The following is a 26,036-nucleotide window of genomic DNA, read 5'->3' on the forward strand; positions in this document are numbered from 1 at the left end:
CCGCGTCGAGGCCTGAACCGGCGGATAAACCATCGGTGATTTGAAGGGAGGCGGCAGAGAGAGGGTGAAAGCGGGTCGTAGATGTCACACGGCCTCCATTTTAACTGACTGCAACCGGCACCGGGGGGCGGGGTGCTTTGAAGGCCGCCGGGGGGGGGGGGCTCGCCTGACACGTGGGTGGAAGTGGAAAGCCAAGCATGTGTAGCGCACATGTGTTGCGCTCGCTGCCGGTTGGGGAAATATTTACTCAATAAAATGAGCTCACATCCCTCTCGTTCAATTGAGCCTAACCGTCAATCCAAACAGGCTTAATAAAGGCCGGTATGTGGAAGGGTGGTCCAGCGGCCAGAGAGGATGTTTTCTCGTTCCTCTTTCTCTTTTTTTTTCTTCACCAAATCGCCACAAGTTTGATCCCCACCAACAGCCAACGTGCAGCCGGCAAGCCGCACATCTCTTTTTTTTTTCTTCCCCTGATGCTTTTCGGCCTCCCGGGCCAAAAACAACTCGTCAGTGAGGCCGGCCGGCCTGCTGGCAGCGGAGAGGCGTGGGTGGTCAGTCAGTATGTAAGTCATGTCGAGCAAGAAGAGGGTGTAGGACATCTGACGTCTGAGGCCAGTCCAGCACAGCGCACTTAAGCAAACCATGAGGTTAATCTGGAATCTATTCATCTTGAGTAAATCTTGCAGTTTTTTTGTTCTTTTTTTTTTGCTACAGGGGAAAGAAAAGCTGTCCCCGGGTGAAAGTGCACCTAAAAACAAGTGGGAATATCCGCTGATGGAAGATCTGGATTGCGAATGTAAAGTTTTTCAACACTTAAAAAAAAACTATATATATTGTAGCGAATTCGGGGGACAACGCATCCACAGGAACTGCCGCGGCCGGGACGCGAACCCGTATCGCCCGCACCGCAGGAGGCATCGCTAACCGCTCGACTAAAGACTCAGACTCGCAGATCAGCGGCCAGTGTGTCTTCTTATCCACGCACGTTACAATATCTTTTACATTTCCCCCCCTTTTCCTCCCCGGCTGTATCCCCGGCCCCACTCTTCCGAGCCGTCCCGGTCGCTGCTCCGGATCATACTACCCCCCCCCCCCCGAATAGGCATCCTGACTGACCAGAGGAGGCGCTAGTGCAGCGACCAGGACACATACCCACATCCGGCGTCCCACCCGCAGACATGGCCAACTGTGTCTGTAGAGACGCCCCACCAAGCCGGAGGTAATGCCTATAAACCATTTGAAGTCCCAGTGACTTCTTTGCCGTGTAGAAGTGATGAAAACAATAACTGGACAGATGCAGAACACAACTTGACACAACACCACTTCCTTCAGTTAGGACGACATCAATTATGTTTTATTCATATAAAAAAATAGATATTTTCCAACTTCATCAATTTGATAATGAAAAACAGTGCGGCAGGACGAATGTACTGAGTTGTATATGTGCACGATGGCTTCTTCAAATGGACTTCCACAAACGTCGCGTATTTCTGAATACTTCATATTGAATATCTGTACATTGTACGCCGGAATACTTATGGCATTGGGTTTGTGACGGTACGGGCGCAGGGCTAAATAAGCTGACATGATGAATACATCCGCAGTAGTTTCATGTCTAGATTTCCAGCCAAAGTTTACAGACAGAGGACTCCAGTCCAGTTTCCCTTGTAAAATGAAAGATTTAAACAGCTCTTATCAAACAGTCAAGCTAAAATAAAAACAAAATGTAGAAAGGCAGGTGCGGACCACAGCCCCGTTTCCCGCCTCCTTTCCGCGGGTTTGGCCTTCAGCTATTCGTTTCTGTTCGGATGATGATCACACGGTGCATAACCGCATCACGAGACTCTAATTGGAAGGAGACGGTGTGTGGTTTGTGATGCCTGAGATGTGTCCGCCGTGTGTGTGCGTGTCTGTGTGTGTGTGTGTGTGTGTGGACCCCGGCCTCGTGACGGCCATGGGGTGTTGCGGAAGCTGCTCTGCTTGCCATCCAGCTACAACGGAGAACGGAGGAAATCGTCCGACAATACCCCCCCCCCCCATCATCAACCAAAATGTGGCTCAGACTCGGTACTTTGTGCTCGTGTCGTTCCGCTTGCCCCGCGAAGACAATAACCTCACAATCAAGTTTATTTTCCCCTTACTCCACGTCTCGAACCCGCCATGTCCTCTGCACCGTCCGCTGGTGCTCCGCAAGCATGCGAACACTAAAGACAGACATGCACGGAGGTGCACTTCAGCATGGCGGCGTTGTGAAAGAAGCAAGAGTAAGGCGTACACAAACACACCTTGTCCACGACAACAACAAAAAAGACAGCGCAAACGGCGTTTCAGTGAGCGAGTGCAATCATTTCAGAGTCCTCGGCATAAGAAAACAACAGACAGGACGTCTCCAGAGTGGACAATAACTGGAGCTTGTTAGTGGGGGTAAAAAACAGAGACACCTACTCGTGCTACAAAAAGATGGCGTGGCGCTGGCAGGCAAACACACAAGCTACACGAGGACTACGAGCATCTGTTTTCTTTTTTATCCCCTTCTTCCTTCCATCATGTTACGGTGTCCTGCACGCTCGTGGTGAGCTTTACTCCGAACATGGCCTCCCACTGTGTCCTGACCCAGGACAGCAGGCCCTGGACAAGCTCGGGGCTCTCCGTACGCACACACCACGTCTTCTCCTGCTTCACAGTCTGCAGAGACAAAAACAAACCAAAACACAAAGGAAACGGATCGTGAGTGTTGTGCAAACTGAGGCAAAGCCGTGTCTCGATGCAGCTCAGTAACCCAGACCAGGAGCTCACAGAACGCTGAACCGGCTCAGCTGGAGAGGAACGGTCTATCACTCATCTGAGAGACCTCTTCAGTCTCAGCTGGCTGCAGGTACCCCCACCCTTATAAACAACACAGTGGCGTAACGACCGAAACCAATGACCGGTTTCATATGCAGATTGCTGTGACCAGTAACTAGAGTTTCAGTGGTCATGTGTACTGTTCACACAGGATGTGGAAATAGTTGCAATCACAGCATCGTAAGACGGCAACAGATGACCTCTCAGCCAAACACCGTGTCTCAGTTGCTTTCAAACTCCAAAACACGCTGCGCCAGAAATCTGTCCAGCCTGGGGGTGTCCGGGTGGCGTGGCGGTCTATTATGTTGCCTACCAACACAGGGATCGGCGGTTCAAATCCCTGTTTTATCTCCGGCTTGGTCGGGCGTCCCTACAGCCACAACTGGCCGTGTCTGTGGGTGGGAAGCCAGATGTGGATGGGTATGTGTCCTGGTTGCTGCACTAGCACCTCCTCTGGTCGGTCAGGGTTCCTGTTCACGAGGGAGGGGGAACTGGGGGAATAGCGTGATCCTCCCATGCACTACGTCCCCCTGGCGAAACTCCTCACTGACAGGTGAAAAGAAGCAGCTGGCGACTCCACATGTATCGGAGGAGGCATGTGGTAGTCTGCAGCCCTTCCCGGATCAGCAGAGGGGGTGGAGCAGCGACCGGGACGGCTCGGAAGAGTGGGGTGAGTGGCCAGATACATTGGGGAGGGAAAAAAAGGGAGGGGGAAATCCCCCCAAAAATTGGTCCACCCGAAGGATCGGGTCCCCCGCCACAAACAGAGTAATATAGTGTATGCTGTTAAGTGCCAGGAGGATTGCCGCGTCTTGTACATCGGGGAAACCAAACAGACGCTGGCCAAGAGGATGGCACAACACAGGAGATCTAACACCTCAGGCCAGGACTCCATAGTCTACACCACCTACAGGCCAGTGGCCACTCTTTCAAGAATGAAAATGTGCACATCCTTGATAGGGAGGAACGCTGGGTTGAACAGGGAGTCAAAGAGGCTGTCTATGTGAAGAGGGAACGACCATCCCTGAACCGAGGGGGGGGGGGGGGCTAAGAGTACATCTGTCGCCATCTTACAATGCTGTGATTGCAAACATTCCCAAATCCTCTGTGAATAGTACACATGGCCACTGAAACTCTAGTTAATGGTCACGGCAAATTTGCATATGAAACCGATGTTTGGTTTGGGTCGTTATGTCACCGTGTTGTTTATAAGGGTGGGGGTACATGGTGGGGGTTCCTGCAGCCAGCTGAGACTGAAGGGGTCACTCAGATGAGAGATGAAATGCTTCTCTCAATACACGTTGTGTTCAGATGAACTGACTCAACTCTCTGTGATGAGGCAAAGCTAAATCAGGTATTAATCACAGTGGAAATCAAACTCCCACTGCAAAACAACAAAAATAACACAAGGGCACATTATTGACCCCAAATTAAAGGAATACATATTCAAAACAGACATCTGGAAAAACATTTCATAATATCTTGCAGAAGCCTTGGCCTTCAATTCATATTCGACCACAAAAAAAAAAATCTGTTCATGTAAACACTTATCAAATGAACTATTTGGCCACATTACAAAGGTCTGTTGATGTTTTGAAGCCATTCTTGAACTCACATTAAGTTGCCTCGGATCATCTTCTCGTGTAAACTCACAAAAAGCATCGCCGAAGGATGAGCGTCCTTATTGTCAGGGTAAGTCAGGAGATTGTGTGGTCTTGTTCGGCGATCACGGTGAAAACAGGTTTGTGTTTATGGGATTTAGCCTATTAACCGTGCTAACAGACCATACAATGACACAGACATTAGGAGCAAAACCACCGGCTTTTAAAGACACTGGTACCCAACAGAGACCGGATCTCTGAACCCAGTATTGATAGGAATACTGAGAACGACACGTTTCCTTTCTGCGATTTTTTTGTGTTGCTTCTTCTCATTGTTTCTTCCACCTTTATCTTCTGACAGAAAAGCAGGAGGGATAAAATGCCCTTTTTCTCCCCAAATGTACCCGGCCAATTACCCCACTCTTCCGAGCCGTCCCGGTCGCTGCTCCAACCCCTCTGCCGATCTGGGGAGGGCTGCAGACTACCACATGCCTCCTCCGATACATGTGGAGTCGCCAGCTGCTTCTTTTCACCTGACAGTGAGGAGTTTCGCCAGGGGAATGTACCGCGTGGGAGGATCATGCTACACACCCTTCTCTTCTGTAGTTCCCCAGTGGTGGAACGAGTTACCAATCTCCATTCGATCCGCTGAGTCCCTCTCCATCTTTAAGAAGAAGCTAAAGACCCAACTCTTTCTCGAACACCTCCACACCTGATGGTATTAATAATAAATAAATAAATAAATGTTGCTTCTATGCACCTTTGCCTTTGTGTACTGCCTGTTGACAATTATGTCCTACCAGACTTGAACCTAGTTTTCTTGACACTTGTGTCGTTGTTTCCTGACTAGATCCTTGCTTGTGTTGTATTAACTCTCAGATGTGTATACCTATCTCGCTCTCTGCAAGAGTCTTCTGATTCATAACCCTGAAAACCCTTTCGGACTAACCTCATCATAAAGCTTGATGTCCATCTGACAAGGGTTGGAGGTCCACAGGTTGACTGAGCTCACGCAGCTGACTGGCTGGCTCTCCAGGACGGTGACCTTTCCACTGCAGGGTTCTCCGTCCTCATTGGCCGAAATGTTGGGCAAGCTCTTACTCCACTGGTGGTTTTCATCAATCAAGTGCAGGGTTTCCCGGGTGGCGAGCACAGTCAGCGGAGTCCAGCTGTCCTCTGTGGGAATCATAAATACATAACTTCATACCAGGGATTACACAATGGACAGATTCAGCTGTATAACAACATAAACGGTCAAGCCCGACTCATTCTTTACCAGTTGTTATACCAAATATAGTGGTAACTGGATTAACGGGTAACTAGTTAAGACTTCCTCTTCTATTATTTTCTATTCTTTGTGCAAGTACACCACTTTGAGAACCCCTCATACGGTGTGCATGTGTTGGTATCCTTCATATGAGAGCTAAAATACACTTAAGTATGTTCTCTACTGGGATTATGTGTACCTTGGTGCTGCCCACAGTATTTGGCTGCACTTTGTACCCAGTTGCATCACCATCACGCCAACAATGAGAGTAAAGAACGGCCTCTTTGGGATTGTTGCTTCAACAAACAGAACAGTTGTCATGTCTTGATCCTGCCATTAACCATGTAAGACACCCAAGTACATTGCACTCACGGGTCACTGAAGTCCATGGTTTACAAAGTACTTCTTACCCACAAAAGGAGCTCAGTTTTGGCGCGGGGCTGCCATGTCATTTCCTTTGTCTCTTCTCTAAGTCTTGAAATCCCTGGCATCTTCAGAGTGAGTGGAGGATAGAGCAGGTCGGGGCACGCCGAAATCACCGCACTTCAAATTCCATCAACTTGCACAGCTGTTTAGCTCGCAGCTACGTTTTGTTACTGGTGTGTCCGCCGAGGCAAAAACAGACAAGCGACGCATCTTGCAGAACCCTATCTCCCCCGCCCAAGCCTAAGAAACTGTGTGGCTCACCCGTCAGCCGTCCTGGGATGAGGTCTCGTCTTTGCCGGGGCATAGGTCATGTTGCCTTTTCCCCACAAAATCAAATCCTCTCTGTCACGTCTATTTCACTGTCATGTTTTCTTTTCACCTCAGTAAAGAAAATCCTCTCAATCTTGTTTCTTTGCTGGTTTTTCTCTGGGGTTGCAGGAATGCTCTCGGGTCATCATTAACGACATCAAAATTAAAACTGATTTCATCTCATCTTTCTGCAAAACTGTCTTCATTTTATATTAAAAGTCCAATAACAGCTGGTGATTTGACTGTTTTTGCCTCTGAAATAAGAGCCAATACTGTAATATTAATTTTCAACTGTAAAATACACGACTTCTCCAATAACCACGTTGACAACCGAGAAACCGTCTTCTCTCTTTCTTAATCTTGAAATTCAAAACCAATTAGTTTGATTTGCAGAATATTTCGAATGCCATCAGCCATACCACAGTGTCAGTAAGGAAACTGCCATCATCAGTACTTAAAAAGGGCTCATGTTAATTTTCTTTATTAATGTACTTTTCTTCCCAGATAGTCAGAATTAATTTTGATTTCATTACTAGTGTCAAATAATTGACTTACTCCATATTTGCATGAATATTTACATTGTATTCTTAAAATGAATGTGTTCTCTGCATGTAACCCATCCTATTGTATAGGAGCAGTATGCAGCTGCAGCACCCGGGGACCAACTCCAGTTCTTCTTTCCATTGCCTTGCTCAGGGGCACAGGCAGGAGTATTAAGCCTAACATGCATGTCTTTTTGATGGTGGGAGGAAACCAGAGCACCCGGAGGAAACCCACACAGACACGGGGAGAACATGCAAACTCCACACAGGAAGGACCTGGGACGGCCTGGGGTTTCGAACTCAGGACCTTCTTGCTGCGAAGCAACAGTGCTGACCACCGGGCTGCCCGTTTTAGACAAGGATAAAGTAGATCTGACGCCCTAAAAAGGTTGCCCACCCCGATCAAGAGACTGGGGCCTTTTCATTGACTGCTAAGTTTCACTGATGGCCGAGTAAACCAGGTCGGCTCAAAATCATCAGCTAAATACCCAAATGATGTCTGCATGTGTGCAATGTTTCTGCAAAGAAATGCAGAAGGAAAGGAAATATTAGCAAAGGAAAACCTGAACCGTCTGCAGGGTGTGCAAAAAGTGGAGACACATCTTTCAGAAAGAGAAAAAAAAATGAACAAAATAAATGATGGCGTCCTCACCTTGCAGCACAAAAGCCAGAAGGTAGTAGAACTGAGGCTGGCTGTCTTCTGTGTCCGTCTGTGCATCCTCACACAGCAGAGGCCTGACAAAACAGCAGCAAGTACATCTGATTACTGTAGTACACACGCACACACGCACGCACGCACGCACGCACGCACGCACGCACGCACGCACGCACGCACACACACACACACACACACACACACACACACGCGCACACACAAGCAAACATACAGAACAGACTAGAAAAACATCCTTTAATCGCTGGCTGGTGTGAGGACATTTTGGAAAAAAAAGAAAATCCTAATTAAAAACAGTGCAGTGGAGTATTCAGTTGACTTTACGCTGAGATTCGCACAGCTGGAATGGAGTTTTTCCAGATGGCCGCCTGACGCCTGGTGTTTTGGTAAACGGGGGATGATCATAGAGCGGTGTGGTGGTTTGCGGCTGACAGGTGACCGTGTGAACTGTGGCGTTGTTCCCGTTACAAAGAGGGAACCACCACGGTGTGAATTTAACAGCTACAGCGAAGCCAAGGGGGTAATTAACTCATTAGGTGATGGGACCCTAATTGCACAACTGCAGGGACTGTGGTTTTTCCACCACACACAAGGGAGTAGAGTCGAGTTTCTGTCGGTGAAGTCTAAATTATGTATCAAACCCTGTGTTGCGTGGAGAATAACGTCCAATTTAAACAGTAGTGGTGTGAGTAAGGTTGACCTCAGTCTGGATGGTTTTGTTTTTACTGGCTTTACTGATTCCAGCACGATTAAAAGATGTCTTGGAAAGGGTTTGCTTGGCCTTCTTGACTGTCATACTGTAAATGAATCTTGGTCCCATCCCCTAACACAAACTAATAATAATAAAAAAAGCATAATCCCTCAATGACCTCAGACTGTATAGCTTGAGTTAACGTTCCTTACACAAAGGGATCCAAACACTGATCCAGATGTAATAATAACATGTTCGTGCAGTATCTTCTCCTTTCTTAACAGACCACCTCTTCTCATCTATTTCTTTTTTGCCCGCTGGCCTAGATCAGCAAATGCCATGAACTGACTTGCTTGTGCCTCTTTGCATAAATAATATAGAAGCAGACACCCACATTCCTCTGTATCAGGACTGAACAAGAAAGACAGCAAACTGTCATCTCTCTATGTGGATCTCTGAGAAAACGAAATACCCTGAGGATGGTGTAGAGATTGCTGGGGGTGGCAATAAAGCACACTACAATGTATGTACACATGCACGCCACCATGGATACCGTCTACCGTAAAGATGTGGGAAATTATTCTGGAGTGAAAAAAACCTTATATCAAATCGAGGAAAGATGTGTGGCTTGCTTGAGGTGAATATTTATGGAAAAGGCACAGCTATGGCGTCTGGGTGGCATGGCAGTCTATTCTGTTGCCTACCAACACGGGGATCGCCGGTTCGCATCCCCGCGTTACCTCCGGCTTGGTGGGGCATCCCTACAGACACAATTGGCTGTGTCTGCGGGTGGGAAGCCAGATGTGGGCAGTGTCCTGGGCACTGCATTAGCGCCTCCTCTGGTTGGCTGGGGCACCTGTTCGGGTGGGGGGACTGGGGGGAATACTGTGATCCCCCTGGCGAATCTCCTCACTGTCAGGTGAAAAGAAGCGTCTGGCAACTCCACATGTTTCGGAGAAGGCATGTGGTAGTGTGCAGCCCTCCCTGGATCGGCAGAGGGGGTGCAGCAGCGACCAGGACGGCTCGGAAGAGTGGGGTAATTTGCCGGATACAATTGGAGAGAAAAAGCCGAGAAAAAAAAAGGCACAGCTATGTTCGCCTAATCGTTCAACACCAAAACGCATCATATCTCAATCTGTGGAGATGGTTAGTACTGTGGCTGCAGATTGGGTGTGCTGTGGTTCAGGCGAGCATACCAGAGGTGATGCTGGGGGTCGAGTCTCGCAGTGGAGATGGACTTCAGCTTGCTATCCGTCTTGGGGGCCATCTCACGTACGATTCCTAGGAACAGAAGAGAGAAAATGAATACGTGAAAGAGGATAATTGATGTCACAATTTGGATGCATTGTGCGTGGCGGTACTGTTGATTAGCATATATATATATATTTAAAAAAATATATATTTTATTAATCCCCATGGGGAAATTCTTCTCTGCATTTAACCCATCCTAGCCGTGTGGCTAGGAGCAGTGGGCAGCCGCCGTGCAGTGCCCGGGGAACAACTCCAGTTCGTCTTGCCATGCCTTGCTCAGGGGCACAGACAGGAGTATTAACCGCCTAACATGCATGTCTTTTTGATGGTGGAGGAAACCGGAGCACCCGGAGAAAACCCACCGCAGACACGGGGAGAACATGCAGACTCCGCACAGAGGACGACCTGGGATGACCCCCCAAGGTTGGACAACCCCAGGGTTCGAACACAGGACCTTCTTGCTGTGAAGTGACAGCGGTAACAACTGGGCCACCGTGCCGCCATTGATGGAGAAAGATGAGAGGGGAAAAATAGATAAACAAAACAACGATTTGAAAAGCTATACTGTGTGATGACCGCATGTAGGATGCGACAGAAGAGGCAGACACCGTACTGGAGGAGTCTGGTGGGGCGAGTGCTGTCGATATTCATACCGGCATGGAGACAGGAGCGAATCAGGGTCTGATATACTTTGCGAGTGAAAAGTAAGGAGTCTGAGAAAGAAGAAACGCTCCCTTTAACCTGTAAAAAGACCCAACAGAAAACGGCGAAGACAATTGGGCTTTAAATGTCCCACCTAAACATTCATAGAAGAAAAAAAAAAAGCCTCCGCACAAAAGATGAACTAGATCTGAGGCCTTCTCACTGGACCGAGGGAGGTGTGATGAGAAAGCCGAGAGGTGTCAACTAGCAGGTCTAAGATTTCAGCTCCACAGAGGCCAGCATAAAAAAGAGGGGGCTGGGGAGACGTAGGGCGCACAATGCACTGGGTCACGCTCACAGCCAGCAACTGTGGCGTGTCATTCACTGTGACTACAATAGAGGGCAAAGAGGATATCTGGGGCGGGAGACGGGAGGCTCAGGGTCAAGTTTGAATGCTCCACTTCAAACGGACTTAAAAGGGACACCGTGGAGACGCGGGAATGAAGGACAAAACAATGGAAAATCGCAACAAAAAAAAAGAGACTGCAGAATGCAGAATTCTACCAAAATTAAATCCGTTTTCAAGGACAGCCAGTGAAAGACGAGGTGGGTCTCCTCAATTGTACCCCCCCCCAAGCAAATCCCTGGCTACACGAGTAAAATATTTCACAAAGTGTCTCTTTTCACTCACTTTGTGTTTATATGACAATGAAATGTGTGTTTGCATGTGTGTGAGTCTGTGATTAGGTAAATGACAAAATATTGTGATAGCTACCATTCTTCATCAAAAAGCATACATAAGCTTTCCAAGCCTCTCTTGATAAGTGATTATTTGTGCCCAGTCAGAAAGGATCCAGAGTCAAAAGCTCGTGTTTATTTAAAGGATGTTCCTTCGCAAATACCATGTCGACCATGGCAGCTCGCTTTCCTGGATTTAACACAACAGAACACAACATTAAAAAAAATCTCTGGGCGTCCGGGTGGTGCAGCGGTCTATTCTGTTGCCTAGCAACACGGGGATCGCCGGTTCGAATCCCCCGTGTTACCTCTGGCTTGGTCGGGCTTCCCTACAGACGCAGCTGACCATGTCTGCGGGTGGGAAACTGGATGTGGCTATGTGTCCTGGTCGCCGCACTAGCGCCTTCTCTGGTCGGGGGGGGGGGACTGGGGGGAATAGCGTGATCCTCCCACACACTACATCCCCCTGGTGAAACTCCTCACTGTCAGGTGAAAAGAAGCGGCTGGTGACTCCACATGTATCGGATGAGGCACGTGGTAGTCTGCAGCCCTCCCCGGATCGGCAGAGGGGGTGGAGCAGCGATCGGTACGGCTCGGAAGAGTGGGGTAATTGGCCAGATACAACTGGGGAGAAAAAGGGGGAAAATCCCCCCCCCAAAAAAAACCTCTTATGGTATGATGTGTTGGCTCTCCCCCTACCAGCCAGCTCTGCAACGGAGCCGCTGTTGTACGCTAAGTAAGAAATACAATTTAACCTCAGGCGAAGAAACAGCAGTTGGTCTACTGACGTATCTTACTAGTCAGGTTGCAGATAACTAGGTCCTTCTTCTAGACGTGCTATTCAAAAATAATATTCAGCTGTTAAAATACTACAAGTTCAAGAGGAATCTGGACTCCATCAGCCGCTGTGGTTGATCAGTGCAAACATTAGGTATCCTTCACTGTGCGCGGCATCGCCAAAATGCTCGCCAACTGGGAATCACGAACAGGTAAAAGCAATGGGATCCCGCCCGTCAAGCACGACGTCTGCAACAGACCGGCTTGGGCTGACGCCTCGGGGTCTGTCCAAGGTCCTGTTTCCTTCCCTTTCATTCACAGGTGCACCAGCTTCCACCACACCCAAAACCAGTACCAGTTTTTCCACAAGACAAAAAAGTTGTGCCCTTTACTATCTGACGCCAAACCCGAAAACCTAAACCCCACTTGCGATATCCGACTACTGAAATAGGAGATTTGGGCAGAAAAAGTGCCAAGGTGGACCGGACACGCCGGTTTTCGTCAAAAGGTTCGGCCCAGTTTCAGAGAGGAAGCGGGAGGCACTGACGGCGTTTGTGCAGTAAAAATACCTCCGGTGGGGTTGTAAGAAGTCAGGAGGGGTCCTTCCAATTGCTGTATCCAAATGGGATGAAACCAAAGTCAAAGCTAAAGATGCTTTTCACCCACAGAACTGCCTGTGTTGACCGATGAAGGACTGGGTTGGTTACGGAAAAGCTCGTGTTAGTTGATCATCCCCTCCCAGCACTATCGAACTACCTCCTGTGGGACAATTGATCAAGTTCAGTTCTGTTTCACAAAGATAAAACATAAACGTGACTTCAATTATAAAGAGGAAAAATGTGCAAGTTATATAAAAAAAAAGAATCCCTAAAGGCGTCTACAAATCACAACATTGAAAAGAACAAAAAAAAAGAACAAACAGATCCAAATTCCATTTCACTTGTTTCCTTTTATAGGGAACAAATTCAACTTGCTCTGAGCTTCATGACTCTTGTGTTGTGTTGTGTTGTGTCTCACCAAAGTTAAGTCAGTCTAGATTAGTAAAGGGAAGCGGTGAGGTCTACAAAGCTGCCCCAGTCAAAACCACATCCTGCTCCCCTCTTTCGGCCAGCCATCCTCTCTCACTCAACAAGGATAGCGATCCTCGACCTTGGTCACTCCGAATGTGGTTTTGCACTTCATCCATGAGATTGGAGCCAACTTGGATGCGGAAAAAAGGCCTTGTTATGGTTAAGATATCCCTCACTCCCTCTGACAAAATATCACAGCAGCTGTTTGAGGGTAATTTGGCCCTCGACACAGAAACTTTGGCCCACTACTCGCATAGTTCCTCTTTCCTAGAGGGTTATGGAGGGGGCGCGGGGTTTAAAATCAAATTGCTGAGCATCAGTCAAATATTTTAGTCATGAATAGGATACAGAGGACATGTTTGGCTAGCAAGGGGCATTCTCCGCCAGCTGGTTAGGTTTAGAGACGTCAGATCATTTGACACATGCCATGGGAACAGGTTGAATTTCCCTCTGGCCATACTGACACAGTACAGAGGTTACCGCCTGGGGCCACGCATAGGACCAAGCCAACTGTTAGGTTGGTGCAAAACGCTACTGATGTTTTTGGCATTCAGGTTTTCAGCTTGCAGTTCTGACCTGGACTGACTCATTGAAAGCAAACTGGAACCACCTTCAGCGTTGAAGGAAAACAAAAAGGGGGTGAGGGGATAAGGGGGGCTATGAATCAATATAGGGGAAAGATCAAGTCTGGGATGAGTTGTGGGTAGAAAGAGAGAGAGAGAGAGAGAGAAAGAAACACAGACTGGGAGCAAGGTGGGAAAAACCTGATGAAAGTTATCTAGTTTTCCCACCAGAGCAAAGGAAACCAGCTGTGGGACAGACAGAACAGGACCAGGACTACAGGGAAATACAGACAGACAGACAGAGACATTGATGATGTCAGAATCAAAGGATCGGAGGGGACTAGGCAGTACGTTAACTCACATGCACACATTCACCGTGAAAGAGAAAAGAAAAAAGAAGAAGAAGAGGGCGATGAGGGGGCGTGTTTAGCCATGAAAACAGAGTGATAGAGTTTCAGGGTTACAAACTTTCACCCTGCTGTACATGTTGGACAATTTTCAAACTAAAAGATTCTCAGTACACTAAGAAGGGGTTGAAAGTCATACTACACAGCATACAAATGACACATCCAAAACTACTTAAAAACTGTCATAAATTCCACAGGAGCAAGTGACACACAAAAATAGGTGCTCGGTCTTTTAAACAAGTTTAAACAACGACTTATAAAACACTGAACTGCTGTTTTAAAGACACAATAAGTAAGATTTGTTGGTTTCGGTTTGTAAACAACATTCACAGTTGGCCCCTCCCCCTCCGGCTCAACATCACCAGAAGGACACGCCCCCTGACCGCAGTTGCCAGAACACATCCCAGCGAACAGGCCAGCTCCTCGTCCCTCTTCATCCCCATCCTCTCCTTCAGTGCTCGCCAGCGGGTGAAAGCCAACCCCAGATTCACTCTCGTTTTGGACCAAGCTTCATCCGCTTGGCGTTTCACCTTGCTATATTTGCGTCTTTTCGGCGCTGTGTCCGTCATTGTTGTCACTTCCTCTTGGATGCCTGCTTATGATCTGGCACCTGGTCGCTACATTTTGAAAGAGTACCGCCCTCACACCCTGTGCGCTGTTATTACCTGGGGGCTACACACCCACTGGCCAAAGGTTAATACCCAGAAACATCACACACACAGGAAAATAAGAAAATACAGGCGGAGGACAGGGTCTCTGCAGACACAGACACCGCCACACACATCTAGTGAGTCATAAGTGATGACTGAGAGGGATTGTTTTTGTAATAGTGTATAGTACATTGTTTTTTAGGAAAATCCTACTCATTCTGCCTTTAAATCGAATTCTTGAGCATTTCAAACTTTATTTTCTTGACTGAACTTGAAGTTGTGGTTGGTGTTTCAGTATGATGACCGCTATGCAAACTGCCATAAAAGTGGAAACAAGATATGAAAAACATGATTGCCACTACATAAGGTGCAGCACTGTGTTATCCATACTAAATCACAATAATTCGACATACTTCAAGGGACTACATAGTGAGTTTCAAGACCAGGAAATTATTTTATTTCCAGACATTCCCAACCTGAATAGAAAGCTTGTCTCATAAAAGTCTGCTTTCCTCTCCGCCTCTGGTTCTTATGGGCAGTCTGGGCAGGAAGCAGCCACTGTGTGTGAGCCCAGTACTGATAGTGGTGAGATATGCTAGGTCATGAGTCAATATACTCACATCCAGGTTTCACCTTGCTTTCCACAGGAAAGGGACAAAAGAATTTAACGTTAATTGGTACTTTCATTATTTAATATAAAAAAATAACATCTTTACATAGGCCCCTCAGTTTTATACCGTCAACAAATATTTCCCACAATTACATCTGTTTGTGGGGTTATATTGGCTCTTTGCTTGCAGTAGCCAACTTTGAGCATCAAATCCCATGTGATGATTTGTGTTTATTTCAGTCAGTGTAGTTTCTTACTATGGTCAGCAGCTTGGCACAGGTGGCAAGGACTGAATTGTTCAGGCTTTCACAGTTAAATGGATCCTGTACTGCCAGAAGCTGAAATGAAACTGCTAACTGAATATTTCTTCCCTAGCTAAATAAAGATTTTAACGCAGAAATGTAAACATCCATCTTGTCTTGTTGACCTAGTTAACACCTGATGAAGGATAGTTGACTTATTTAAATCACAATATATCCTGGCCACTCATGAAATGCCCTCTACCTACTGCTCTTGGTTTGTCCAATACCCTACTGATGGTTGAGAGGGTATATTTAAAAGAAATGGTGGTGGAATTTTGTCCAGGTCTTCTATATGTTGTTCAAGGCAAGCTGAAGTGTAAATTGTACACCAAATCAGGAAAATAAACATCTGAGGCATTGGGAATAACGTCACATGTGCTAAGTGGTGGTGCGCTATCTGACCATGGGTCCCGGGTGTCCTATGAGAAAACCAGGGGGAGTCACAGGTTTATACAGCTATTAAGCTACACAAACTGGTTGTGGATCTTTAGATGTGTGTGTGTGTGTGTGTGTGTGTGTGTGTGTGTGTGTGTGTGTGTGTGTCTAAATGCAATCAAGTGTGAGGTAGACACGTACGGGACATTAAGAGTTTGGAATGATGGCATCGCACATGTGAGCTGAACACGTTGAAAAAGTCTACTTCTGGAGGTTCTCCACCACTCTATCATCCAGCTCTTCTCATCAAAATCCCCACAGGTGTTTTGTGATGTTGTGTCCAGAAATGCCCCATGAAACAACGCAAAAAAAAGCATAACCTTTGTTTACGTGTAATGGGCAAGTGCGACCTTTTTTCGGAAGATCCGGGGCATCTGGGTAGCGTGGCAGTCAATTCCGGTGCCTACCAACACGGGGATCCGAGTTCGAATCCCTGTGTTGCCTCTGGCTTGGTTGGGTCTCCCTTCAGACACAATTGACCGTGTCCGCAGGTGGGAAGCCAGATGTGGGTATGTGTCCTGTTCGCTGCACTAGCGCCGCCTTCGGGGGGGAGGGGGAACTGGGTGGGAATGGCGTGATCATCCCACGCACTATGTCCCCCTGGTGAAACTCCTCACTGTCAGGTGAAAAGAAGTGGCTGGTGACTCCACATGTATTGGAGGAGGCATGTGGTAGTCTGAAGCCCTCCCTGGCTCGGCAGAGGGGGTGGAGCAATGACTGGGACGGCTCTGAAGAGTGGGGTAATTGGCCAAATGCAATTGGGGAGAAAAAGGGGGAACAACCAAAAAAAAAAAAGAAGATCCATACTAGGATGCTGTTTCTTTTGTGTACCCCCCATACAATCAGTAAACTCACATCGCAGTGTTCATCATATGAGAACGGTAAAGAAATAGCTTGTGTGTTTGTGTTTGTCCATGGCTCGTACCTGTTAATAGACTGAAGAACCGTTTGCAGCGTGAACTGTCCCGTACCAGAAGGGTATAGGCCATGGCTCCTTCCTCAAACTCCATGTGGATGCTCTGAGAACCGAGTCCCACTTCCAGGTAGCTAAGCTCCATGATTGGATGGCTGTCCCTCTTCTGCAGCCAATCAGATAGCTGGCCACCACTGGGTGGGAAGAAAGGAAAGAAGGGATCAAAGGCTGTGCATGATGTGCTGAGATGTGTCTCACAGGGTTGGACACCACTGGGCACTTGATCTCCGGAATGTTATTTGACATGCGTGTCCAGAACACAATGCGAGCTAAAATGGTTTTGATCTGAACCCCCCCCCCAAAAAAAACATCAAGCCACCTTCACATACACTACCATCTTTTCACAGTAAACGTTTCACATTTCAGAGGATTCTTCAAATCTGTGTTAGTTAAAGCGAAAGAAAGAAGTTTTCATGAGCATACTGAACCACATTTCACCACCAGGCGTGATTTTTATGAATAAAAAAATAACCTTGAGATGAAACTGGTCTGAACTCCATTTCAACTGTTATGTAACTTTGCTGCAAACGGTTCCAAGGGTCTGAGAAGTCAGGCAACAAACCCCCCCCCCAAACTTTATAACTGGGTACTCAGCATGAGCTCAACAAAGTACCCCACAATCTGTGTGTGTGTTTTTAAGAGAGAGCAAGAGAGAAAGGGGGGGGGCTTGTTTCAATGAGTGAAGTATAAGCTTTTCATTAACTACTATGGGGAGGAGTAAAAACCGAAGAGGGACTGTGAGGACAAACACTGAGGTCATTGTGTTGTCAAGATGTGAACCAGAGACCTGGGTGGACTGTGTTGAAGTATCTGTAGTCCGTGGGTCATAAACTCCACTAACTACAGTGTTATGCTATCCGGGAATCAGAAAAATAAATATTGAGCTATATCTTTAAACTGCGACTCGCTTACTGGGGCTCTGATGCCAATTCCAGGAAGTAGATCCGTTGGTCCGACACCACCAGGAGAGAGGGAAACTCTCCTGGCTCACCGTATTTGACAGTGGACATCTAAAACAGAAGAAAAGACGCATGTCAGAGAGCAAGAAAACCCTCATTCTCTGTAAAATACACTTTTAATTAAACCACAATAAAAGCACTAAACTTACAGCGCAGTTACACGCATTAGAGAGCAGCGAATCTACGGCAAAACTGACACTTTAACAAACAGCTGACATCCCCGTTGGAGACCAGCCTTTTTTTATGCATGGGGCCATCTCATGATTAAAGACATTCTATCACTTCCTTGAAAAGTGAAAATAATATGGGCAGTAAAAGCACAACATGAAAGCAAACAGAGCCCTTGTGACAAGGCAAATAAACATCGGTTAGGTGAATGACACGGGACATCCTGTCTCCAGCTGGGATTTGCCTTGTTCCACTTTCTACTCTCCAGCCAGGTGCCTGGCAGGGTAAACCAATAGCCTGCTGCTTTGGAGCAGCTCCCATCATTCTTTGCATGTTAAAAAGCCATCAAAGAAGCAACACAAGAGGAGCGGGGGTTTGGGTCTAGATTCCCTCCCACAACGGCTACGAACTGGGTTTAGCTTTTCTAGCTGAAATGAAAGCGTAGCAAAATTTTTTTTTATTTTTCATTTTTTTTGGATTTTCCCCCCTTTTTCTCCCCAATTGTATCTGGTCAATTACCCCACTCTTCCGAGCTGTCCCAGTCGTTGCTCCACCCTCTCTGCTGAGCCAGGGAGGGCTGCAGACTACCACATGCCTCCTCCGATACATGTGGCATCGCCAGTCACTTCTTTTCACCTGACAGTGAGGAGTTTCATCATGGGGACATAGTGCGTGGGAGGATCACACTATCACCCCCCCCCCCAGTTCCCCCTCCCCCCTGAACAGACGCCCCGACTGACCAGAAGAGGCACTAGTGCAGCGACCAGGACACATACCCACATCCGGCTTCCCACCCGCAGACACAGCCAATTGTGTCTCTAGGGACGCCCAACCAAGCCGGAGGTAACACGGGGATTCAAACCAGCGATCCTCATGTTGGTAAGCAATGGAATAGACTGCTACACTACCTGGATGCCACAGCAAAAAATTTTGCTGGTGCGATAGCTGTCGATATATGTTCAGTTGGAAGTCTTCCATCTTTTTCCTTTCCATTAAACAGATTCAAGAGGTATGCTTTTAGCAATTTCCTTAAAGGATACTTTAAATCTGCAATCATGTAATCTGTCACGGCAGGAGTAGGAATTGAGGACCCAAAGGCAGACATGGTAACAGGGCAAGCAAAAGTTTAACTGGTAGGAAACATGAAGATATCAGGAACACACATGATGAGAATTTGACAGTGACATGGTACAGGAGTGCTCTGACATGGAACAAACCAAACAACCAAACCTAAATACACAGAAACTTGATTGAATAATCAACAACAGCTTTGGGGCAAGTGGGTAACAGACAGGACTCAGGATTGGGATGGTGTTTTCAAAGCAGGACAAGAGATGAGCTATGGAAACCAGGGCTGGAGAGGCCAGAATCAGGAGCGGCCATGACAGTACCCCCCCCCCCACAGACGCCACCTGGCATCCTAGCCGGTTGGGGGTGGGGGGTTCGGAGCAACTGTGACAGGGATCATGGCTCAAGACTAGGAAAAGTAAGTAGCTGTGAGCAGGGCTAGACATGGCAAGAGAAAACTTGGCCTGGACATAGCAAGAGAAACTTGAAAAACAGGACTGGTGTCTCCGGAACGGGAAGCAACCATGACGGTGTCCCCCTCCGATGGATGACGCCTGGTTTCCTAGCTGGTCATGCAGGAATCAGAACAGGAATGGCAGCTTCGGCCCTGGGGAAACACACACAGGCAGCCCTCAGCTGCAGGGGATGACACTGGCTCGGCTGTGGAGCACAAGGATGACCCAAACAGCTGACAGCAGCTTTACCACAGGGGAATCAAAATGGCAACGTTGGCCATGGGAAGACACAGAGGAGGCCTTCAGCTGCAGGGAAACCAGAACAGCAACTTCGCTGTGGGGGAGATCAGAACAGGAACAGAAGCTTCGGCCATGGCAAAACACAAAGGTGGGCCTAAGCTACATAAGAATCAGGAACAGAGGTTTGGGCTACACAGGATTCGGGAACGGCCATGCTAGACCACAGGGCAGATGGACAAGACAACAGGACTCGGGACAACCAGACACCGGACTTCAGGGACAGCAGCCTCGGCCACAGGAAAAACTCAAGAGGTGGCCCTCGGCTGCGGTGGGAAGTCAGGAAGAGGAAGAGTGGCATCCACTGGGTCCAGGAATGGTCAGAGCATTCTGTCATGGTGGGAGCAGGAATTGAGGACCCAAATGAAGACATGGTAACAGGTTAAACAAAATCACAGAAAGTTGAATCAGTTCATCTGGACACAATGTTTATTGAAAGAGAAATGTTTCATCACTCATCTAAGTGATCTCTTCAGTCTCAACTGACTGCTGGTATCACCACCCTTATAAACAATACAGTGGCATAACAACTAAAAACAACAATCACTTTCATATGCAAATTGTCATGACCATTAACTAGAGTTTCAATGGCAATGTGTACTAGTCAGAGGATTTGGGAATGGTCGCAATCACAGCATTGTAAGATGGCGACAGATGGTCTGTTCACACCGCTCAACCACTTCAGCCCAACAACAACAGTCCCCATCACACCTCTGGCAACCCCCCTACTCTCCCCTCCGATACTCAGGTTGCACTCATGATACGTATAGAGGACGTGAGCCGGCTTTTCCAGAGACAGAAGACCAGGGAAGCACTGGGTCCAAATGGGTCCCCATTCTGTCTTAAAGCCTGTGCTGACCAACTGGCTTAATCTTCATGCAGATCTTCAACAGATCCCTGGAACTGTGTGAAGTCCCCTCCTGCTTCAAATGCTCCACCATCATCCTGGTCCCAAAGAAACCCTCCATGAATGACTACTGGCCTGTCACTCTGACGTGGTCCATGAAGTCTTTTGAACACCTGGTGTTGGCTTATCTGAAGAACATTACAGGCCATCTGCTGGACCCCCTGCAGTTTGCCTACTGGGCCAACAGATCAGTAGATGATGCAGTCAACATAGGACTGCAATACATCTTGCACTTGACTGCCCAGTGACATATGCAAGGATCCTGTTAATGGACTTCAGCTTGGTGTTCAACACCATCATTCTAGAAATCCTTTCCTCCAAACTCCCCCAGCTCACTGTAACCCCCACCATCTGTCAGTGGATCACCAGCTTTCTGACAGGCATGAAACAACAGGTGAGGCTGGGGGAAGTCACTTCTGGTATATGGACAGTCAGCACCCCAAGGATGTGTCCTGTCCCTACTGCTCTTCTTCTCTTTCTACACCAACAACTGCACCTCAGGGGACCCACCTGTTAAACTACTGAAGTTTGCAGATGACAATATGGTCATCGGATTCATCCAGGATGGTGACAAGTCTGCATATCAGCGGGAGGTTGAGCTGGTGCTCTGTTGTAGTCAGAACAACATGCAGCTGAACATGCTCAAGACTGTGGAGATGAAAGTGGACTTTAGGAGACACGTCTCAGCACTACTCCCCCTCATGATATCCAACAGCCCTGGGTCAACTGTGGAGACCTTCAACTTTCTGGGAGCTACCATTTCCAAAGACCTGAAGTGGGAGACCAAGATCAACTCCATCCTCAAAAAGGTCCACCAGAGGATGTTCTTTCTGCAGAATTTGAGGAAATTTGGTTTGCCATAGCAGCTTTTTGAGCCTGTTCTACACCACAGTCATTGAATCCGTTCTGCGCATATCCATCATGGTCTGGTTCAGAGCAGCAACAAAACAGGATATGAGCAGACTGCAGCGAACAGGAAGGACAGCAGAAAACATCACTGGTGCTCCCCCACCCACCCTGCAGGACTTGTATACCTCTAGGGCCCAGAAATGGGCAGGCAGAACCAGCACAGACCCCCCACACTCAGCACTATGCTTGAACTCCTACCCTCTGGCAAGCGCAACAGAGCAATGTGCACCAAAACCATCAGACATAGGAACAGCCCCCCCAGGCCATCTCTCTCATGAACACTTAACAGCATGGTGCAAGAATAGACACTCATTATGTAAACATGACACTTTGTAAATAGCCCCCTCTGGTCAAGATGTCTCACCTACATATATCTACCATGTGCACTACCTCTTTTTAAACCAGATGTGCAATACAAATGTTTGTGCAATACAAATATGCAATTGTAAATACACATACAACTGCTGTCTATCGGCTTGTTGTGGTTGTAAAATGGGTATATAATATAGTAAGCATTTATGTGGTGGATAGTAGGTGAATATATATAGTGTATACTTTTGTATATAAGATAATATAGTGTGTGAATCTCGCATGGTTAAACATGAGGGTATCAGGGACAAACATGGTGGTGACATGGTACAGACGTGGAACGCTCTGACAACCAACAAACTAAACAGCCAAATTAAGATACACAGAAACTTGATTGAATAATCAACAACAGCTTTGGTGTAAATGGGTAACAGGGGAAAACTAGTCAGGACTTTGGACTGGGATGGTGTTGTCAGAGCAGGACAAGACATGGCTGGAATAGCCAGGACTGGGAGCAGCCATGACACGATCATAAAAACAAGAGAGATTTGGGACACAGAAAAATATATGTTGCAAGCATAAATTATATTTTGAAGAGAAATTATATGCAAGCAAAAATAATTTTGTTTGAGCAAACAAAAATCTATTCTGTGCTCAATAAATGTATTTGCATGTTTGCTATTATCCATATTAACATGCAATAATAACCTCTCACTCAGTTTTACTCATATGCCCTCTCACAAACTCTTGCTCGGTGCGCTGGCAGACCGCTGCACACACTGAGCCTCATTCATCAATCGTTTGTACATATGTACAAATTTGCTCTTACACACCCATGTAAGTTTTTTAGCTCTCAAGATTGTCCAACACTCAGAAGCAAAGCCTGACGGTTATTTATAAGTCCTTCCCCCTAATATCTATTGTCTGTCTCTTGCAACAAGCAATCACCCAGGCTTGCAAAGACATTAGTGTTAGTTAATTGGTGTCTAAATTCAGGGGTTACCCAGGTTCCACACTGGCCTCTGAGACAAAATTCAGGGCTAAAAAAATCCCATGAGTGTGTAAGAACAAATTTGTACATACGAACGATATGATGAATGAGGCCCATTGTCTCTCACTCAGCCTCTCCACTCAACTTTGCCTGCATACTCGCTCAACCTCGCAGTGTTACAGATGTGCCACAAGTGCAACCAATTGAAGGTAAATCCTGATTGGCTGTTTCATCTTCGATCACAACGCTTCCTTATGATGAAAGAGAGGGACTCCACATATAACGTTAATCCAAACAACACAACACTACAGCATAATACTACAGTATAATACTCAAAACTAACTAGGCATTTCTGTAATATAAGTCACTAATAAAAAAAATACTGACCGAAAATGTGTTTTAATCCAGTTGTAGCCGAATGACTCCATTAAAGTCACTTACCATTTTTTCATATTTCCGGGATGCTGTAGATAGTTCTACTAGCGACCTAATCGGAGGCGAAACAGCCAATAACAATTTAACTTCTCCAATTCTCCAACTGGCTGATTTTGTGGCACATTTGTCATGCTGTGCCAGGTTGAGCAAGTGTGCAGGCAAAGTTGAGCATACATACAGGGGCGAGGTAGAGACAGACAGACAGACAAACAGACAGACAGACCGACAGAGAGAGAGACACAGAGAGAGAGAGAGAGAGAGAGACAGATAGAGAGAGAGACAGAGAGAATGTGAGCTAGTGTGCAGCAGTCTGCCAGTGCACTGAGCAAGAATTTGTAAGAGGGCATATGAGTAAAACTGAGTCAGAGGAGCTATTATTACATGTTAATATGGATAGTGGCAAACATGCAAACACATTTATTGAGCACAGAATAGATTTTTTTTGCTCAACCGAAATTATTTATTTATAGATTTTTTTTGGGGGGGGGGGCATTTTCTGCCTTTATTAGATAGTGATAGTGATAGTCGAGAGAGACAGGAAAGGCTAGGGAGAGAGAGGGGATGACATGCAGCAAAGGGCCAGGGCCGGATTCGAACCTAGGCCACTGCGGCAAGGACTCAGCCTTATTTGGTTTGCACTCCACCAGGTGAGCCACCGGGGCGCCCCCCTGAAATTATTTTTTGCTTGCGTATAATTTCTCTTCAGAATATAATTTATATGCTTGCAAACTATATTGTTCTTGCTCCAAAACTCCCATTGCTCACTCAGGAATGAGGCACAAACACAACATCAGAGAACTTGTTAGTACAAGCTGCTATAGTGACCTTTGGGTTAATCATGTTTTGTGCTTACACTGCCTCCACTAACAAAACTGAAACTGCTGGAGGTGGTACACTTCTTGGTACACCTCTGATGCATCTGGCGGTTCATTTTGGTGGTTCATTCTGGTGGTTCATCCATAAAGGATTTTTTTTAATTATTGATTTACTTATTTTTGATAGTACTGAACACTGCAGGGGGCAACTTCAAGCATGGTGCAAGACCATACCTGGGGGATTTACAAAAGCAGGGTGAGAACCGGAGAGGACTCCGCGTCCTCCACCTCCACCAGGCTTCAGCCGGCGAGATGATAGCTGTTAATTGTGCTTGAATGTGGTCTTCCGACTTATGAGAGGGTCTCTAACTTGCAATGCCATCTAACTGCAACGCAGGACATTAGCAGAGCCCACGAGCCGACATACTGTAAAATGTGTCTAACTTGTTAAATTTATTTGGCAACAAACTGCCATTTGCACAGCCTTGAAAATAGAGGAACACCTAAACCACCTGTCCTGTTTTGTTTTTGTTTGTTTTTTGGGGGGGGGGTTTTCTCCCTTTTTCTCCCCAATAGCGCTCCCCAACCGACCAGAGGAGGCGCTAGTGCAGTGACCAGGACACAAGCCCACATCCAGCTTCCCACCCGCAGACATGGTCAATCGTGTCTGTAGGGATGTCCGACCAAGCCGGAGGTAACACAGGGATTCGAACCGGCAATCCCCGTGTTGGTGGGCAACGGAATAGACTGCCACGCCACCCGGACGCCCCTACCTGTCCTGTTTAAGGTCCCCAGTAAACATTTGAACAGTGTGTCGTTCACACCTAACTCTGTCTTACCCTGAGGAATGAGTGAAACTCCTCTTCCTCCTCAAAGACCTCCACATCCAGGAAGAGCTTCAGCCGATGGTCCACCGCCTCGTAGTCCTCAGACAGCAGGTCCAGATGATCTGTGAAGCACAAAGCCAATGAGTCTACTTTTGGACAACTACAATCAATGTGTAATGGATGTGTCTTAGTCTGCTCATGTATCATCAGCAGGAAAATAAGATACATCCATAGAATCTGCAAGCTGCAATACATCTGCACCTGAACGATGCAGAGGAAACAGATTTTAAACGTCCATCAGAGAGGAATGCATTCAGTGCACCACATGTGGTCCTCGCTCTGACTTCAAAATCAAACAAAAGGCAACTATTTTGGAATACTGTAACCAAAAGGGCAAAACACGGTAAAGCTGATCTCTGTTAAGAATGGGATGTTATCTCAGAATCGATGCTTGCATTTTTCACCAAGCGTCTTGGCCTTTTACACAAACAAAACCAATCATGGATTATGCCTGACGTTTCATCAACATTAAAACAAATGAAATCGAGCCAACTGAATAAATATTATCTGGATTTTTGAAACGGTGTTTGGTCACAGGGCTGATAGATGATGGTTTTTATGCGTCAGTTTCCTGGCAGTAATGTTCGGACTCCTGGCCTGCCTGAAACCTGACCAACATTTTACTGCGGCAGACCGTAACTTCAGCCAACAAACCATTAACTTGGGAGACATCTTGGAGCAATAAATCCTGCAATGAACTGCAAACAGCCAAAATTGATGTTATGTGGACATTTATGAACATTACAGCTGATCCAGATTGACAGGGCTGGGGGCCTCCGCAGACCAAAACAAACTCAGCGTCTTTCATCTGGGGAGAGTGTAAACAGGAGTGGGAATGTATGGCCCCTGGGCCCTCAGACAAATGTCCTGTTCTTTCATAAGGTGAAAGGTGAGTACGCAAATATAAGTGGCATGCACAAACACAGTTGCACGCTCAAGTACACACACACATATACATGCATGCCTTCATGTGTGCATAGGCACATGATGAGCGAGCACACTCCTCTAGAGACAAAGCCTCCTTTTAGATCAAGAAGACAATTTGAGCACCATCCCAAAACAATC

General features: G+C 46.9%; 1 protein-coding gene across 2 annotated transcripts in view; it reads right to left on the reverse strand.

Annotated features, from left to right (window-relative positions):
- Positions 1–1,331: 1,331 nt before the first annotated feature.
- The window catches only part of stk11ip (serine/threonine kinase 11 interacting protein), a 50,804-nt gene continuing 26,099 nt past the window's right edge, over positions 1,332–26,036 (reverse strand). Inside the window, exons 20-27 of one of the 2 annotated variants that reach the window (XM_056300907.1) lie at positions 24,924–25,033; positions 17,684–17,781; positions 16,724–16,905; positions 9,550–9,634; positions 7,642–7,724; positions 5,395–5,621; positions 5,037–5,157; positions 1,332–2,685 (exon numbers count right to left, since the gene is read on the reverse strand). In XM_056300907.1, coding sequence (XP_056156882.1) covers positions 2,525–2,685; positions 5,037–5,157; positions 5,395–5,621; positions 7,642–7,724; positions 9,550–9,634; positions 16,724–16,905; positions 17,684–17,781; positions 24,924–25,033 — 1,067 coding nt within the window. In that variant the 3' untranslated portion in view covers positions 1,332–2,524. The remainder of the gene's footprint in view (positions 2,686–5,036; positions 5,158–5,394; positions 5,622–7,641; positions 7,725–9,549; positions 9,635–16,723; positions 16,906–17,683; positions 17,782–24,923; positions 25,034–26,036) is intronic. The other variant, XM_056300906.1, reaches the window with a different exon arrangement.

The sequence above is a fragment of the Lampris incognitus genome, chromosome 21, assembly GCF_029633865.1.
Source record: "Lampris incognitus isolate fLamInc1 chromosome 21, fLamInc1.hap2, whole genome shotgun sequence".
Classification (NCBI taxonomy): domain Eukaryota; kingdom Metazoa; phylum Chordata; class Actinopteri; order Lampriformes; family Lampridae; genus Lampris; species Lampris incognitus.